General features: G+C 35.4%; 1 protein-coding gene across 3 annotated transcripts; it reads right to left on the minus strand.

Moving 5' to 3' along the window:
- Positions 1-1,212: 1,212 nt before the first annotated feature.
- On the minus strand, positions 1,213-16,470 carry LOC109070978 (septin-7-like). 3 transcript variants are annotated; one of them, XM_042741712.1, is made up of 15 exons: positions 16,319-16,470; positions 15,704-15,705; positions 13,674-13,776; positions 10,801-10,907; positions 10,242-10,342; positions 9,945-10,079; positions 8,334-8,451; positions 7,882-7,974; positions 7,324-7,420; positions 6,976-7,027; positions 6,107-6,232; positions 4,225-4,245; positions 3,124-3,259; positions 2,275-2,408; positions 1,213-2,080 (listed from the first exon to the last, which is right to left on the minus strand). In XM_042741712.1, the coding sequence occupies exons 1-15, from the start codon at positions 16,320-16,322 to the stop codon at positions 2,041-2,043; spliced, it is 1,269 nt and encodes a 422-aa protein (XP_042597646.1). In that variant the 5' UTR covers positions 16,323-16,470; the 3' UTR covers positions 1,213-2,040. The 3 variants fall into 3 exon arrangements, with proteins under 3 accessions (XP_042597646.1, XP_042597647.1, XP_042597648.1); XM_042741713.1 differs by lacking the exon at positions 4,225-4,245; XM_042741714.1 differs by lacking the exon at positions 15,704-15,705 and having other exon boundaries at positions 16,319-16,462.
- Between the last annotated feature and the right edge of the window lie 406 nt (positions 16,471-16,876).

A 16,876-nucleotide genomic window follows, 5' to 3' on the forward strand; every position in this document is an offset into this window, starting at 1 on the left:
TTAACGATATATATTTTCTTTCAGGTTCCTTCTAGGAAAAAGACGAGCACTGTGACTTAGTTGAAGCTTTTAACATGCACCTACTTTTGGTCCAAAACGTCAGGTTGAAACCTATAACGCTCTGTTCTGAAATAAATACATTTAAAATAAAAACAAGGTAATAGTTATTTAGGAAATTGCATTTGTCATATATATATATATATATATATATATATATATATATATATATATATATATATATATATATATATATATATATATATATATATATAGTGGCGCAAAAAAAAAAAAAAGTTTCGACACTAAAGACACAATTAAAAATGTTTAAGTGTGTGAACGAACTAGTAATGTTTAACCACCCAACAAAAGTAGTTTCAACGTCTCCAATGCAAAAGAATGAGGAAGGATCGGTAATGTGTCCACACCGCCGCCTAGTGCTGAATAATGATTAAAGCATGATGAAGAGTCATACTGTCACATGATACATTTCCATTGTGCTCATTTGTTAAACGGACACAAACGCAAACAAAACCAAATAACATGACCTGTTCACAAATATTTATTCGATTCATTCACAAGTTAGTTTGAGCGATAATAGAGCGACTGTTTCACTTTTAAGGGAATCTTCAAAGGTTAATTTTAAGGCATAAAGTGATTTTTATTCATTGGCTCTTTAAAATTGTAATGCATTTGTTGGTTAAAAGTAAAAAGATGACAGATGCCACTGAGAAAAATAATTAAATTTGTAACAAAAATGTAATTCAATTTGCTAGACTTTTAAAATATGTAACACGTATTATTTTATTAAAGTACCAAGTCAAAGACTGTTTATCACTTAATTCATTTAGAATTATAATGTTGGTCCCACTTTTACTTTCTAAACTTTAAGCATTAATTATTTTGAAGGTTCAATGTATTACTGCATTATAACTGTAAAACCTTATTGGGAAACATTCATTATTAATACAAGCATAACACATTTTAATGATTAAATATTGAGTAACACTACTTTTAATGTGATACAAGGGGATAAAGTGTGACGACTGCCCTGTAACAAAATCATTTCAATATTATGATCATTGTCTCTTGTACAAAAACGTTGTAGGCAGATTTTTTTGTAGATTTGAATGTTCATTTAAAATATCAAAACATGGCGGTTTCCAGTCTTGCAACACTATTTGAGATCTTCCAGAAGTCTAAATGAGCACCCTGTATCGTCACAAGTTTATTAAGAGACTGTACAATACAAATGAAAAATAAAATTAAAAATACAGAGACGCAGAACTTAACATAAGAAACGAAACAAAAATTGCTTTGGACTCGTGTCCTAACAGCTGAAATACTGTACAGCAGAGGTGAGCTTACAGACAAACATGTTGAAACCTCTCCGTCATGAGCACGACTGTTCCTGTCCATGAATTAAGACACCTGTCTGCTGAGTATTAAGAAACATACAAAAAATATTACGTTAGCTGTCTTGGAGTACGTATACATATTTATATATATATAAAAATAACTGAAATAACATTAATGAAGTTATAGGAGGTGGTCAAAGGATACTGACTAGACAGACATTATACTTTGGAAACACTTCTGCAATAAGAGAAAAACTAAATTGTAAGCCAAAAGAGCAAATAATACGTTTGCCCGTCCCTGGATGTCACTTGTGCATTTACAGTTGTATAATTTGGCCACGTTACATGGGATTCTTCATCCAGGGAAAATAGAGCACAGTCACACTTCTGTTATAGAGGTTCTTGTTATTCAGTTAACGAGTAAACAATTTATCACCAAAATATAGTTCAGACATTTTTGCCAATATAAGTGTAGACATCAGCTGGTAAGTGAATTCATTATAGATTTTGTTTAGATTGGTATGGGTTTGGCTCGCCTAAGACTGAGTTTCACGAAGGTAAACGCTTTAGCCGAAGTCCACGGACAGCTTGAACGCCTCCGTCAGACCTCTGAAGTCTGAAGGCTACACAGATATCAGGTCGGGGGGGTTGGCCAATGAGAACAACCTGGTCATCATTAACAATTTTAAAAGATCTTCCCTTTCTTCTTATTCTTGTCCAAAGTCCTGTGGGGGAGAAAAACAAAACATTAATAAAAATAAATAAATAAATACATACATAAAAACTGCTCTGAGCAGGGATGCATTATTTTAGAAATTCAGAAGGGTCTTAAAAAAAAAGGAAAATACAAAAATGATATCATATATTCAATATATTATTTAAAAATATTATATATGGTTTAATTTTTCGGATGATGTACATTTTCTGCTGCTCCAGGATACGCTGCTGGGTCTCCCAGGTGGATCTCTCCTCCTCAAACTGACGTCTTCTCTCCTCCAGCTCCTTATGCTGAGCCTCCAGGTTCTTCTTCATCTGCTCATGACGCCGCTGCAGCTGCAAAAGCCACACACAAACAAGAGGTCAGGCTCTGTTACTTCCTGACAAACAAGCACACTAAGCAGACAGCTGACACAGATTGTAGAATTTAACTAAAGGAGCAAAGAAGCATTTCAAACCTGTGTGTTTCAGTATCACTGAGATACTATTATAGTTAATTCTTATTATGAATAAGTTTTTATTTTTAAATTTTTCTGTCTTAATATTTTAAAAAATCCTATAAAGTATAATATGCCTGGAATCATTTTTATTCATTTTATTTTTTAGTACATTTGTCTTTTTTCTTTCTTTCTTTTTTTTTAATCCACAGTTTTAATTAATTTACTTCCATTTATTTTAGTACATCAATTAAAACTAAATAAAATGGAAAAAATAAATAAATCTTAAAATCATTTCGTTCATTTTATTCAGTTTTTTTATGGTTTTAGTTTAACTATAATAGCCCTGGTGTGGAAATGTGCATATAGTAAATATAAATGAAGTATGATCAATTATCATTGTGTTGATTTAGTAAAAACCAGTGTAAACAACATCATTATTTTTATTCTGTATTCTTACTGTTTTACATATTTTTGGAATCTGCAACGGCTATGTGGTCCAAACTATGGTTCAGAATAAAATAAAATAAATGATATTTATATAAAGATGTTATTCTTTTAGTTTTATCACCTAATCAATTTTAGGACATATTGAGGAATTGTGCTGTCAGTACCTCTGCCTCTGAATCTTTCAGCTTCTGGATCTTCTCCTTGACTTTCATCTCAAACACCTGCTCCATCTCCATCTCCATCTTCTTCATTTTGGCCACATGCTCCCTTCTCTCCTCCTCCATCTGGGCAATAGGGCTCCTAGTATTGACACATGCAATATACAATCATGAGAGCACATCCCACAGTTTCCCCTAGAGCAACGCATCCCTGTGCATCTTCACAAGACAAGAGGAGATGGAAGAGTGGACAAACAAAGCCCTCGTTGCCCACTCCTTATCACAAAGATGAGCTCAAGGTGACACCCGTGACCAATCGCTCCCTCTTAACACCTCTGGCAACTAAACACTCATGGCTTACCATGGCCAGTCTTGCCTAAGGCAGAGAAAAAGGAGGAAGAACATCAAACGAACAAACATCCTGGTCCCAGAGGAACCTGAAAGCTGTTAATAGCAAAAGCATTTTGCTGATCAAGTTAGTGAGTGGCGCAGGAAAGCTGCGAAGAGGTTTGACAGGAGCATATGCAAAGACGGTGGGACTCATAATACGATGTTGATTCAGTCCAAAATGATTCATTAATGATGCATCCCAATCAGGGTTATTGAAATTAAAACTAATACTAACACTAATATACTGACATATATTAGCAAAAATAAATAAATAAAAATATATACATGTTTTTAATTTAATAAATATTAGTGATTAAATATTTAAATAATAGATCATTTAATATGTAAACAATTCATATTTTGAATGAAAAAAATGAGCAGAACGGATTTGAATTCAATACAACCATTTTTGTGAATCAAAGTCGGAGTAAAAATGGCAATGCACCCGTGAATCTTTTTTTTTTTCTCCCACTCATAGACAAACAGTAGTATATACTCCTGGATACTTCACATCATGAATCTATGGAAGGGTTTGACCTCCTCTAATCTAACCAGTTCAACTGGGTTGCTGCCACAAGGTCTATAACTCCCCGGGAAAAATCACACATGGAACTGGTGGAAAAAGAGGGAGATAACAGACACCGCAAGACACCGTTCCCAGAGGAAGAGAGGATCTGTACAACACAGGAATTTGGAAAAATGTAAATGACCACTTACATGCCTTCAACCGTGTCAACTCTAAAAGACAAAAACACACACACTTAGCATGCTACAAATCATACTGTGCAATAAAGAGCAAAATAATGTGTCAACAGAAAGCAGATGAGAGGAAATACTAGTCTGGAATATAACGCTTTCAATGTGGTTTCCTGCAAAAACGATATTTTAGGTTAGAGGTGACTGTCGACTATTGGAAGCTGCATGGCGTGACCACAAACGTGTCTGTGAGCGCGTGCTCATGCATGTGTGCAATCGTGCTTGTGTTAAGAGTCTGCCTTCTTAAATTAAGGGTTAGCGAGCATAGCAAACTGTGAAGGGATATCTTAAAATGCCCCTATTATGGGTTATGAAAGGTTCATATTTTGGTTTTGGGAGTCCCCAACAACATGTTGACATTCATGCAAGGTCAAAAAACACTTTCACATTGTCTTATAGTATGCATTTTTTTTTTACCTGATTTGCTCAACGACTCACGAACGATTCGCTCAATGATTAATTTTTTCAAACCCCTCCTTTGCATGATGCTAATCTGCGGTGATTGGTCGATTGGTCTCATTTTCATTACATCATGCCTGTAATAACTGATAAAGCAGCATTTGGCAGTGCTGCCTGTGTACAACCTTACCGGGGAAACCCTAACCTAACCCTAACCTCTCCAAAAGCAGCACCTAGTCACAAAGAATGAATTTTCATTTTCATTCAGACCAAGTGAAAAGACCAAGAAGTGGGCGAGCAATATGCTAATGTTTCATGTTGATGTCAGACGTTTTAAAAACGACTCATTGATTCAGAGTCGACTCTTTCTTTGAGAGACAATAACTTTATACACAGTGCACTTTCGGATTTAAAACTTTGCAGGATGTTTTCATTTACTTAGAGCTGTGTTACACACTGCATGAAAGGTCATTTTCAAAAATCCGTAATAGGGGCACTTTAATATAAATCTCCTCAAACCAGAGAAATGTACTGACAGAAAATATATTTAAGCGAGTTAACATGAAATCGAAATTGACCCCATTAACTGTTAAACCCCTTCCTATTTTTTCATTATATGTTAGATTACATAGTATGCATATTGTATTATATTATATTACCAACCGACTCCATTCTGTAACATCCACTTCTAATGATCCAATCAGTTCCTAATGGATAAAATAAAGTACTGCTCTACATTTTCCCCCAGTGAATATCCTGTCTGACTATCCTATCCTGTTATCCTGTCAAACAGCATTTTATGTTGACTTTAAAAACAGAAGTAGGCCAGCCACAAATCTAAGTATGGAGGTTTACAGTGTGGTCTTCAATACACCAGACAACAGGAAATGATGCAACATAAAATATCACAATGCTGTTTGACAACTGAGCATCACTTAAAAAAATGCTATATTTAACAAATGTTCAGCATTAAAATTAAGGTTAAAGTTAATTTCAGAGTAAGTGTTAGTGTGTTTGTTATTTCAACTGTATAAAATTAGAAGTGTAAACACTAATATGACACTACCATTAATCAGATGGCTGTTCAGATTTATATACTCAACGCCAGAGATGTGGAGTGCCAGGAACACATTGTTGCTTGAGTGTTATAATTTACATTTACAAATTATGACGCAGGTCAGAGTCGAGTGTGTTTTAAGTGTCTGCGATGAGCCGGTATGGAATGTAACCCTGCATATAACGGATGCTTATCTCCCGTCTTACATTATTCCAGGCACTTCCGCTCACACTTATAGTGTATATAAAGATAGTGTATATATCTCGAATCTCAGGAAAAACCATGCAGGCAAAGGCCTTTGTCATTTGATATGAAGTGTATGTTCTGGGATCAAGTAGACAGAATTGTTTATTTAATATCAGTGATATGATACTAAATGTATCTTACTTGGTGAGCTGGCCTTTGGTTTTGTTGTTGTCAATTCCGTTACAGGTAACAGCCGCAAGCTTCCTGCTTCTGTAGTTCTCATAATGGACGTTATTTGTTACGTCCTTGAGGTCCTGCATGTGGGTTCTGACACAAAACAAGTTCATGTTTATACACTGGCTCCACAAAGCCATGCCTAAAGTATGAGTGCCTTCACAATAGATATGAGACCCTGGACCACAATACCAGTCATAAGGGCCAATTTCTCGAAATTGAGATTTATACATCACCTGAAAGCTGAATAAATAAGCTTTCCATTGATGTATGGTTTGTTAGTATAAGACAATATTTGTCCGAGATACAACTATTTGAAAATCTGGAATCTGAGGATGCAAAAAAAAAAAAAAAAAAAAATCTAAATCTAAATACTGAGAAAATCACCTTTAAAGTTGTCCAAATGAAGTTCTTAGCAATGCATATTACCAATCAAAAATTAAGTTTTGATATATTTACAGTAGGAAATGTATAAAATATCTTCGTGGAACATGATCTTTACTTAATATCCTGATGATTTTTGGCATAAAAGAAAATTCAATAATTTTGACCCATACAATGTTTTTTTTTTGGCTATTGCTACAAACATACCCCAGTGGCTTAAGACTGGTTTGTAGTCCAGGGTCAAATATATAAAATATCAAATCAAGTGGCAATTATGTTGCAGAAGCACACTTTTGAATCAATGCATTTGACAAAATTCACCCTTGTGGTCAAATTGCTAAAGTGGAGTCTCATGCACTTTCCCAAAGCTACTGCTTTTGTGTTTCTACAGTTTATTTCCTCAAGACTTCAGCCAAACTCAGTGTATTTTGACTTGTGGTGACCATTTGTACCTGATGAGCATATTCCTTAAGAGTGTGAAATCACAGTGGTCTCCATTCTCAACTGTGGAGAAAGAAAAGACAATCAGACAAGACTGACCTCACTTCTAGCTGATGTAATAATTTATTAGAGCACATAATCACATCCAGGAACAACACTATTCAAAAGTTTGGGGTTAGTTAGATTTTTTTAAGATGTTTTTGAAAGAAGTCTCTCATGCTCACTAAGGCTCATAGAAGCATTTATAGTTATTTTAATGTTAGCTGCTCAATCAAAACGATCACAGGTTTGAAATTAAAACTGCAACTTGAAACATTTCAGATGTATTTGAGTGTCAAAGATATTTCAAGTGCATCTACCTTCTGCCACTCCCCATGGGTACTGCCTTCCTCTAACCTTCTTGCCATTCACCTCGATGATAGTGTTGCTTCCGACCACAGCCAGGGGCAACCGATCCTTGAGAGAGAGAGAGAGAGAGAGAGAGAGAGAGAGAGAGTGGCTCATGGATGGCTGTGTACAAGGAATCTGGCTGCTAAAGCAACATTTGGCAGGCTTTCAATGTGCAGCCACCTGGTGAACCACATGTACTGTCCACCTTCATAGACACAGATCCAGAACTTTATCATTATATTACACTTCATTATACTATATGAACAGCATTTAAAGAGGACAGATCATAGAAAACGGGATATTTCTTACTTTTCCTTTTGAAATACAAAGTACAATACAATACAAGGTGTTTGAAGTACAAAGTATAACACAAAAATCCTCCATCAGAACATTCAATGAAAGCCCTCATTTACGATATCACAGCTCATAAACATATAACTGCAAAATCAGTCAATTTAATTCTGCTGGTCGTTAAATTACGCATGTTTTGGGGAAATTTGTATGTTACACAAATGTTGAACTCTTACTTTGATTGTTTTCACAATCTTGTTTTCCTCCTCATCATCCATTTCTGGAAACTCGTAGATTTTGATCTTGTGCTCCAGGATTTCTCGCATAATCTAGAGAAACATAAAAACGAGTTTGAAAATCACACAAACTCTCTGCGATTTCTTCGGGCCCAGCACATAACCTCCGGAGGATCACCAAGAGCGATTGTTTAGGGTTGAGGAACATCCTCTGTTTATTTATTTGTGGATGTGCTCAGATCGTTTCATCTGATCTTTCCTGTCTGGGCGGTAATGCTGCGCTCCTGCTCATGGTTCCTGCAGAGATAATACTCTGACAGATGGCAAAGCGCTCAAGACACACATGGTGCCGGAGGCTTGAACTCCTGCTGTCTCTTCTTGCCTTTTTCTTAATCAGGAGTGTAAACGGACAGGACTTAACACACAAGAACTGGAGGCTACAGCCGGCTGACCTGTTTCTTGAACTGTTGGCACTCTTCGGGTGTCAGGGTATCTGCTTTGGCAATCAGTGGGATGACGTTGACCTTCTCATGCAACCGTTTCATAAACTCGATGTCCAAAGGTTTCAGTCTGGTGGAAAAACATACAACACAACACTATGATAATGATCATGGTTCTCTCAATAGCTTTTTAATGGTCTTTGCAAATGCAAGAATCACCGAACCTACAGTTCATATTTAAGGTCATACTTAGAACTTTTGCACAGTTAAAAACCACTCGCATTTGCTACAGAAAAGATAATAATGTAGTTTGGAAGTCCAACTCAATTTGGACTTCTAAACTATAAAGATAGAATATCTTATGATCCATAGAATTTAAAGGATATATTAAAAAATGAAATAAAATAACCAATAAATCTAATATGTTGTTTATTTTATTTCGGGGAGAAATTTATTATTATTGTAATTATTTATTGAACATTACTGAATGAAATATTGCTGTTTTGAATATCGTTGTTTTATAAGAGAAAAAAAAAAGTAACTAGTGGTTGTGTGTTGTACTTTTACTGCTAAATTGTTTTCCGTTTTGAATCATATGCAACAACACCCATACTATTTACGTTCTTCCACGCTTCAGTTCTGATAATCATCATGATTGTGTGGACACAAGACTGAATAGAGCAACACGTTCCTCCATCTTCACTGCAACTGCACACAGATCCACTATTGTCTGAGAACAGCTGCTTACAGTAACACAGTCATTCTAATGTTTTCACTGACTAAGAGGAAAATTTCAGTGACCTCAACTCCGGTTTGTCAATGAAAGCTATTATCAGACCTCTTAGCAGGAAAAAAAAAAACTCAAAAACATAAGGGGAAAGCTGATTCATGAACTGAAGTTTGATAAATGAAAAAAAAAAAAAAAAAAAAAAAAACAAGTATTAGTTTGTATACAACCAACCTATTTTATGCACAAAATTATAGTTAAAAAAAAAAAGTTTTAAAATTTTTTTGAAAGCCGTCTCTTACACTCAACAAGACTGCATTTATTTAATAGCTAAAATCAGTATTATGAAATATTATTACAATTTAAAACAACTTTCCTATTTGAAAATATATTTTAAAATGTAATTTATTCCTGTGATGCAAAGCTGAATTTTCAGCATCATTACTCCAGTCTTCAGTGTCACATGATCCTTCAGAAATCATTCTAATATGCTGATTTCCTGCTCAATCAACATTTCTTATTATTATCAGTGTTGAAAACTGCTTAATATTTCTGTGGAAACTGTGATACAGCTTTTTTCTGGATTCATTTTTGAATAGAATGTCAAAAGAATAACAATTATTTGAAAATCAACTTTTTTTGTATCAATGTAGAATTGTTTAATGTAATTTTTGATCCATTTAATGCTTACCATTCCTACCTCAAATTGTAGGGTTTAATTTAAACCACAACTCTGAATAAACTCTGAATTGTGGCACTTTATGACAGAAACTACTTCAATTAGTGATGCTAAATGGGAGGTCAACATATCATTGGTAAGTTTTCTCCTTCTTTTAAGACATTATAAAGAATAATTAACAGCAAGAAAGCAGGAGGACATGTCTCCGATCACTCACCCATGTCCTGAGGGTGCGATGAAATACAGGCAGCAGTGCACTCTGCTGTCCGGCATCTGCCGTCTGTTCACGCGAGACTCTGCGTTCAGATAATCCTCAAACTTACTGTCGATGTGATCAATGACCGGCTGCCAGCTGGAGCAGAAAACACACAGGAGATTCAGGTCATGCTGTCAGTTTAAAGCAACACCACAGTAATGAAAACGCAATCACATAGCCATCTAATTATATCAAGCAACCTGATATTAAACCATGTTGTGATAATTATATCTGGCAATCCACCGAAATCGTTCTCACCAGTTGCTGTTGTCCACAGCGTCTCCAAATCCTGGAGTGTCCACTATCGTGAGCAGAAGTTGGACGCCTCCCTCCTTCATCAACACTTTAGACTGTTCCACCTGTGGATAACAGACCATCTGAATTACTATTTCTACACAGAGGCCCTCAACATATGCTCTAGTAAATGCTAAATAAGTAAGACCTCACGAATAGCTGGTGTAAACACTAGTAGCTTGTGTCTGCTTGGTCACTTTTGTGTACATACCACTGGGTATTAGTGGTGTTGATGCAAAGACAATTATCATAAAGCTGAAATGCTGTGTAAAGCTTTGGACTCAGTCATTTTAAAGGCTACAAGTACAAACATGCAGGACATAGCATAGCTATTACTGAAGTATTACTTAAGTATGCTTGAGAAGTAAGAAGTATAGTGGCATAGGAACCTGGAAATGCGTGCCTGAACTTATGATTTAAAAACCTTTAAAGTTATATTCAGGTAAACTGTTCCCAGTGCACAACTGAGAAGGAACAAGCCGCATCTACTGACATTTAGGAAACAAATCTTCACTCTATATACCTGAACTGTTTTCTTGATTCTATGTGAAGGTCCAGGATATTCTCCAGAGTACATATCCGTCAGGAACAGAGAATTTATCAGCGTGGACTTTCCCAACCCTGACTCTCCTGAAAAAAGGACAGAAAATACAGAGAAACATGAGGTTAAAATGAGACCCGAATTCGATACAACATCCTACAAAAAATACATTTACTGAAGGAAATACCACTGCTTCCAAGAGAGCAAACGAATAAGGTTTGAGTTAATGGGGTCCGTTAAATGTATTATTATTATTTTATTTAGCAATGACGCATTAAATTAATGCAATTAAGAAAAATAGTGAAAGTAAAGACATTCACGTCGTTACAAAATATTTATGATCTTTTGAACTTTAAAGTCATCAAACCCTGAATAAAAGTATCATAGTTTCAACAAAAATATTAAGGAGTTGTTTTCAACATTGTTTATAATAGTGATAGGAATAAATTACATTTTAAAACATTTCTGAGCAGAAAATTTATTTTAAATTGCAATATTTTAGACTTTTTTTTTTGTTGATCAAATAAATGCAGCCTTGATGAGAATAAGAGACTTCTTTCAAAAACATTACTTTTTTTTTTAACCAAACATTTAATAAATATATAAAACTGTATAAAATCAATATATTATCAAGACTGGAGTCTAGGACTTTGGGCTGTCAAAATGACTGAAAAACTAAATTCGAATTTTCTACTTAAATATTATCAAAATTCGAACTTTCTTCATTTAAAAACATGAGATACAGTGGGATGGGAAAAAACGCCATAAAGTCTTGAGACATGTTTTTTAAAACTTGAACTTACATTAATTTTACATGGCTTTCTAGACAATCCGCTCTCTCGTGCGAGACGTGAGTGCAACGCTGATAGATGTCCCTCTAGAAAACGTGATAATTATGCATTCTGTAGGAGTGGCTTGGTTTCAGTTTTAACGTAAACAACATCTTCTCCACACTGATGCTCTCATTTTCCACAATATATTGAATGAACAACGTAGCAGCACCGCATCTAGTGAGTTCAACTGGATAGGCTAACAAAAGCATTAAAATGCAATGACACTTACATCATCGTCGCATTTTGTGTGCAGACCTAAAATTCGAATGCATAAACGAATGTGGATTTTTTTTTTTAATTCAATGAATATTCAAAAAACTAATTTTGACAGCTCGACTAGGACTAGAAGACGACATATTATTTCAATAACAACATAATTAAGTACAGACAAATATGAAATCAAGGACTTTCAAGATGCATTTTATCCAGATATGATCTTTGAAATAGCCAATGCAGACACAATATCTAGAAAGCAGGGTGATATACTGCAGATAAATACATACACGATTTTGTGACAAAATTGCATCTTTTTTAAAAATATTTACTCACGAATATTTACTTCACAAAACTAATTTTGGTAGATTTTGAAAGAACAAAAGAGGAGAAAATGTAGCACTTAATCTCAAAATGGCAATTTAATGGCTGATTAATACTCTCATCTAGCATTACATTTAAAATCTTAAAAATTAGAAATTTATGGCATGACACAGTGGCCAAAAACATCCATCTGATGAATGAGTAAATAGACAAACAATTAAAATAATAGTGCAGATGGAATGCAAAGACATGCCCTCTGTGAACGCCCCCTAAATGTATTACGTCAATGCTGGAGGGAACAGCATTTTTTGCATCCAGTCTAAGAACCCTAAGAAACCCATGGGAGAACAGTGGAATTAACCTCACAAGCAGCTTTTTGCCAGTTCTTTAGTAAATCCGTTAATGGCCAAGATGTCAACTTCATTCTAAGTACTTACCGCTAATTGTTTTGGAAATTCAAATATGACCAGCTCAATAACTCTCCAGTGTTGCGATGATGCTTCATTATTATGTGTTTAGCATTAGTGTGAACACAGAGCACAAGCAGCGGGACTTAACTACTAGAGTGACGGATAAGCGCTGGATGAAGGTTAGAACTAAGAGAGCGCGGCATTCATCTGTGTGGTCTCACGCAGTGAGGTCAGCACATTAACTAGAGTAAATTGCTTCTGGCAGGGTGAGTGACTGGCACCATTACAGACTTGGCCCTTTTCCATACCCAAACACTAATGCAAGAACAACTGGGTAAAGTCCATCTGCATAGCCAATTTATATTACAAATAACCAAGAGAAAGCGCTATAAAACTTCATTAATGACATTAAAATCAGTTAAATGTTGGGATACTATGCGACAAAAAAGTTTAAACCATCTACCAAAGTCTTACCAAAGACAATATTTTGCAGCTGTAAAGACCACAGATTATGTCTTGATTGAACATGCCTTTCACTTGCGACCGAAAATAACTCAAGCATGCACAACAACGAGTCCCTGGGTCAGATTCATAAATGCAGGGGATGTCGGGTACAAAACTGCAGCTTGCACACAAAGCCAAAGCAAACACAGCTTTCAGAGCAAATTCCAGCAAAAACAAGACAGATCCCGTATCACTGCAAACTTGATTAAATGTAAATGAATCAACTTCAAAGCTACGCCTTCAAAAAATGTCAGCCATTTAGGTGTTCTTTACTGACAACTCAAGTTGAACAGGATGTGAAATCACTGCCATTCAACCCCTGCTTCCTGTGTGGTTATCCAAACAACGTTTAGACCAAATGTCAAGAATGTAGTCTCAAACTGGCAAACATTCAAAACTAGACAGGAAGCTCCTCAAGTGGTCATAATGACTGCAGCGCACACTGAATCCATCACATGCAATGTGTTGCTAACTTAGTTACACGTTGAGCGTAGTTTGGTATTTTCAATCCGCATACCGAAGGTTACAAAGCAGATCGAAATCAATACATTCAAAGAATGTGTTTCCTTACCCACAACCATCAGGGTGAACTCAAAGCCCCGCTTCACAGACTTTCTGTACACTTGGTTGGGGAGGCTTGCAAAGCCCACGTATCCCTCCAGATTCTTCAGCTGCTGAAAACAGACAGAAAAACACTTTTTTTGATCAGAGAAACTTGCTGGTATATGCTCACAGTGAATAACACACAATCGCACTCTCAAATAAGCAAACAGAAGGTGATTGTATTCTATTCTTCCTGTATTAGTCATACTTACTGCTGTGTATTTGAATCCCAGAAATGCATGGTATTGGTTGAGGGTGATGGGGAGCAAAATGAAGACGTCAGTAAAAAAGTTTTGCACGTCCAAAGTTCAGCATACAACAGCATTTTTGGACAAAGAGGGAGGGGAAAAAAAGCACAATAATTTATGACATACACACAGGCTCCAAATGCTTGAAATTGCTCTGGCAAATCAAAAAAATAAAACACAAGGTTTAAGCTGAACTGATAGAGACAAAGTCAGAGGCTCAATGACGCAAGTGACTCAAATCAAACATATACAAACACCTACTGAAGAATACATTTATATAGAACAGCAGTTTTCAAAAACTGGGGCTTGAAAGGGAGTTTCAGGGGGTCAAGAGTAAAAGTTTGGGGGGTATAATAAATGTATTCAACAGTACAGTACTACTAGTAGAAAAAAATGTAACAGAACAAAATAGAAACTAAAAATATTCCAATTAATATTTTGTGCATATATTTATCATTTCAAAGTTCTTTACACATTAAACTATTTAGCTACCTTTTAAATTTTAGCATGGGCTCTGTTGCGTCAGGATGATCATATTTGGGGTCCATGGCATCGAGTAAAAAACAGAAAACCACTGATCTAGGACCCTCAAAAACTCCACATGGCAACACATGTGGAATATTCCTCACATTAAGTCACAAAAAAAAAACAAGGAACAAATATAAATCAAATATAAAACTTCTTATTTTTATGACAGGTGAAATATCAGAGATACTAAAATATTGCATATATGCTTGGAGTGATATAAAGAACTGCATTTATATTTCTCATGATCATAAAACCATTTCCATCTAAAGACTTATGCAAGAAATTAGTTTTACAGACAGCTGTGCCTACATATGAGTTCTGTTATTTATGAGATTTAGAGATTTACTTAGGCTACGTGGAAGCAGCTCAAATAGCTTTGATTTGCGCAATATTTTTGGTCAATACATAATTCCCACTGATGACTAAAATGTGGTAAACAGAAATAATAAAGAATGAGTAGGTGTGTGCAAACTCTGGCTAAAACTGCATGCATGAATCATGAAATGACAGCAAAATGTGAAATGATTCAGCTGAATTACTGGTAAGTCAAACAAAGGCAATATTTTGTACATAAGCCACACAAGTGTCAAGATGGTTTCAAAATGTGCGACCCTACTACATGAGAAGTGATGGTGCAGAATATGAGATGCTTGAAAGCACAATCCGAGGTCATGAACCAAAAACGTGTGGTTAGACTCGGCTGCATCCTTTAATGTCACCAGCATCATTTATTCTGTATGATAACTTGGTTTCTTTAAGCTATAAATATCATGACTGCCCTTTACAGTATTACTTTAATTAGTCTGAGCAATATACACAAACCTCCGGCACTCAGAAGTCAGAATATGCAATGAGAACGAGAAGCCAAACAGATGAGAGGCAACACTAATATAACGCCAAATATTAAAATACACAAACCCAGAGTCACACCAGGTGAAGCTTAGTTGTTTAAAACAGATCTGTCTACAGGATGTGAGCGCCTGACCGCAGTTTTAGTGCATGCCTGAATGACAGACTGCATCTGGTTTGATGTGAAGGAATTAACTGAAGGAAATAACATTTTAAAACACTTCTATCTGCTTTTATTCGCCAAACCACTAATAAATAGCTTTAAATAAACAATATTTGTGCTTTTGCATAGTATCAGATTTGTTTCTCAATCCATACATTAGCAGGTACAGATGCTTTTTGGAGGGATAAAAACGACCCATTCAGTGTTAACTGCTTTTAAATTAGATTATTATAATTATATTAAATTATTATTATTACAATTATAATAACAATCCGCAAAACAACACTGATTTTTTTTTCAAACCTGTCAGCATGTCTTTTTCTGTCTAGTAACTTATCCCCCTAAACAACATCTCATAGAGATTGCATGACATATTTAAATGAAACTCCAAAAATGTTTAAATATTTAATATGTAATCAAAATGTAGAAATGAAATAGCTGCATTATTCCAGCGGCTGTGATTAGCTGCTAACCTGCATTAGCTCGCTTGTGTTCTAAAAATGAGTATTACTGTAAATTATGTGCCTGTTATATTTAACAATTAAGAAAAAAAACTTTTATAAAGGAGTGTATTTGGTTAACACTGATTAAATTCTAACGAACGTAAGCCGTTTTTCGCTCTTGAATGATTCGCGAGAGGAAAAAAACTGACAGGAAATGCCTCGCGCGCTATCACTAACCTAAATTACGGTTAAAAAAACACTAGCGAGCGTCGATTTAAACCACCGAAATGCTTCGACTAGACCCAAAAGCCGCGTGAACGATATCGAGACTCAAACGGCGATGTTTGGTGTATGGTATATCGTAAAAGTAAGCGGAACTTACCCATAATATTAATGTTCAAGTACAGCTTTAGAAACTGATCGTTCTTTGGCAGCCCTACATTCCCCTTGATACCACTTCCGCAAAACTCAGATACGCCAGCGGCGTAACAACTACTCACACGAACGGAGAGAGATTACGCAAAGTACGTGACTCCACTTTGTTGAATAGCCAGGCAAATCAATAAATCTCGCGATATTAAGTACGCACGCACGCCTCCCAGGAGCAGACCAGAAAGAGAGATAAATAATTTAAATCTTTTACCCTAATTACCCCAATATATTATTTCTGAAATGTTCAGCATAAAGAGGTCTTTCTGGTCTGAAGACGGATGGTAAGCTTTGACCTACATACTTTTAGTACTTACACAACAAAAGTGCCATCAATTAAACGCTTGTTTTGGTTTGTAAAAATTATATTATTCTTGCATTATTATTATGACTGTATTATGTATTGTTATTTATTTATCATATAATTGTATGAAAGTAGCATTTTAATATTTGCAAACTGATCGTAGTTTTAGTTGTGTTGAGGTTTTTCTATTAATAGCAAAAAGTAGTT

This window comes from Cyprinus carpio, chromosome B16 (genome assembly GCF_018340385.1).
Source record: "Cyprinus carpio isolate SPL01 chromosome B16, ASM1834038v1, whole genome shotgun sequence".
In the NCBI taxonomy this organism is placed as follows: Eukaryota; Metazoa; Chordata; class Actinopteri; order Cypriniformes; family Cyprinidae; genus Cyprinus; species Cyprinus carpio.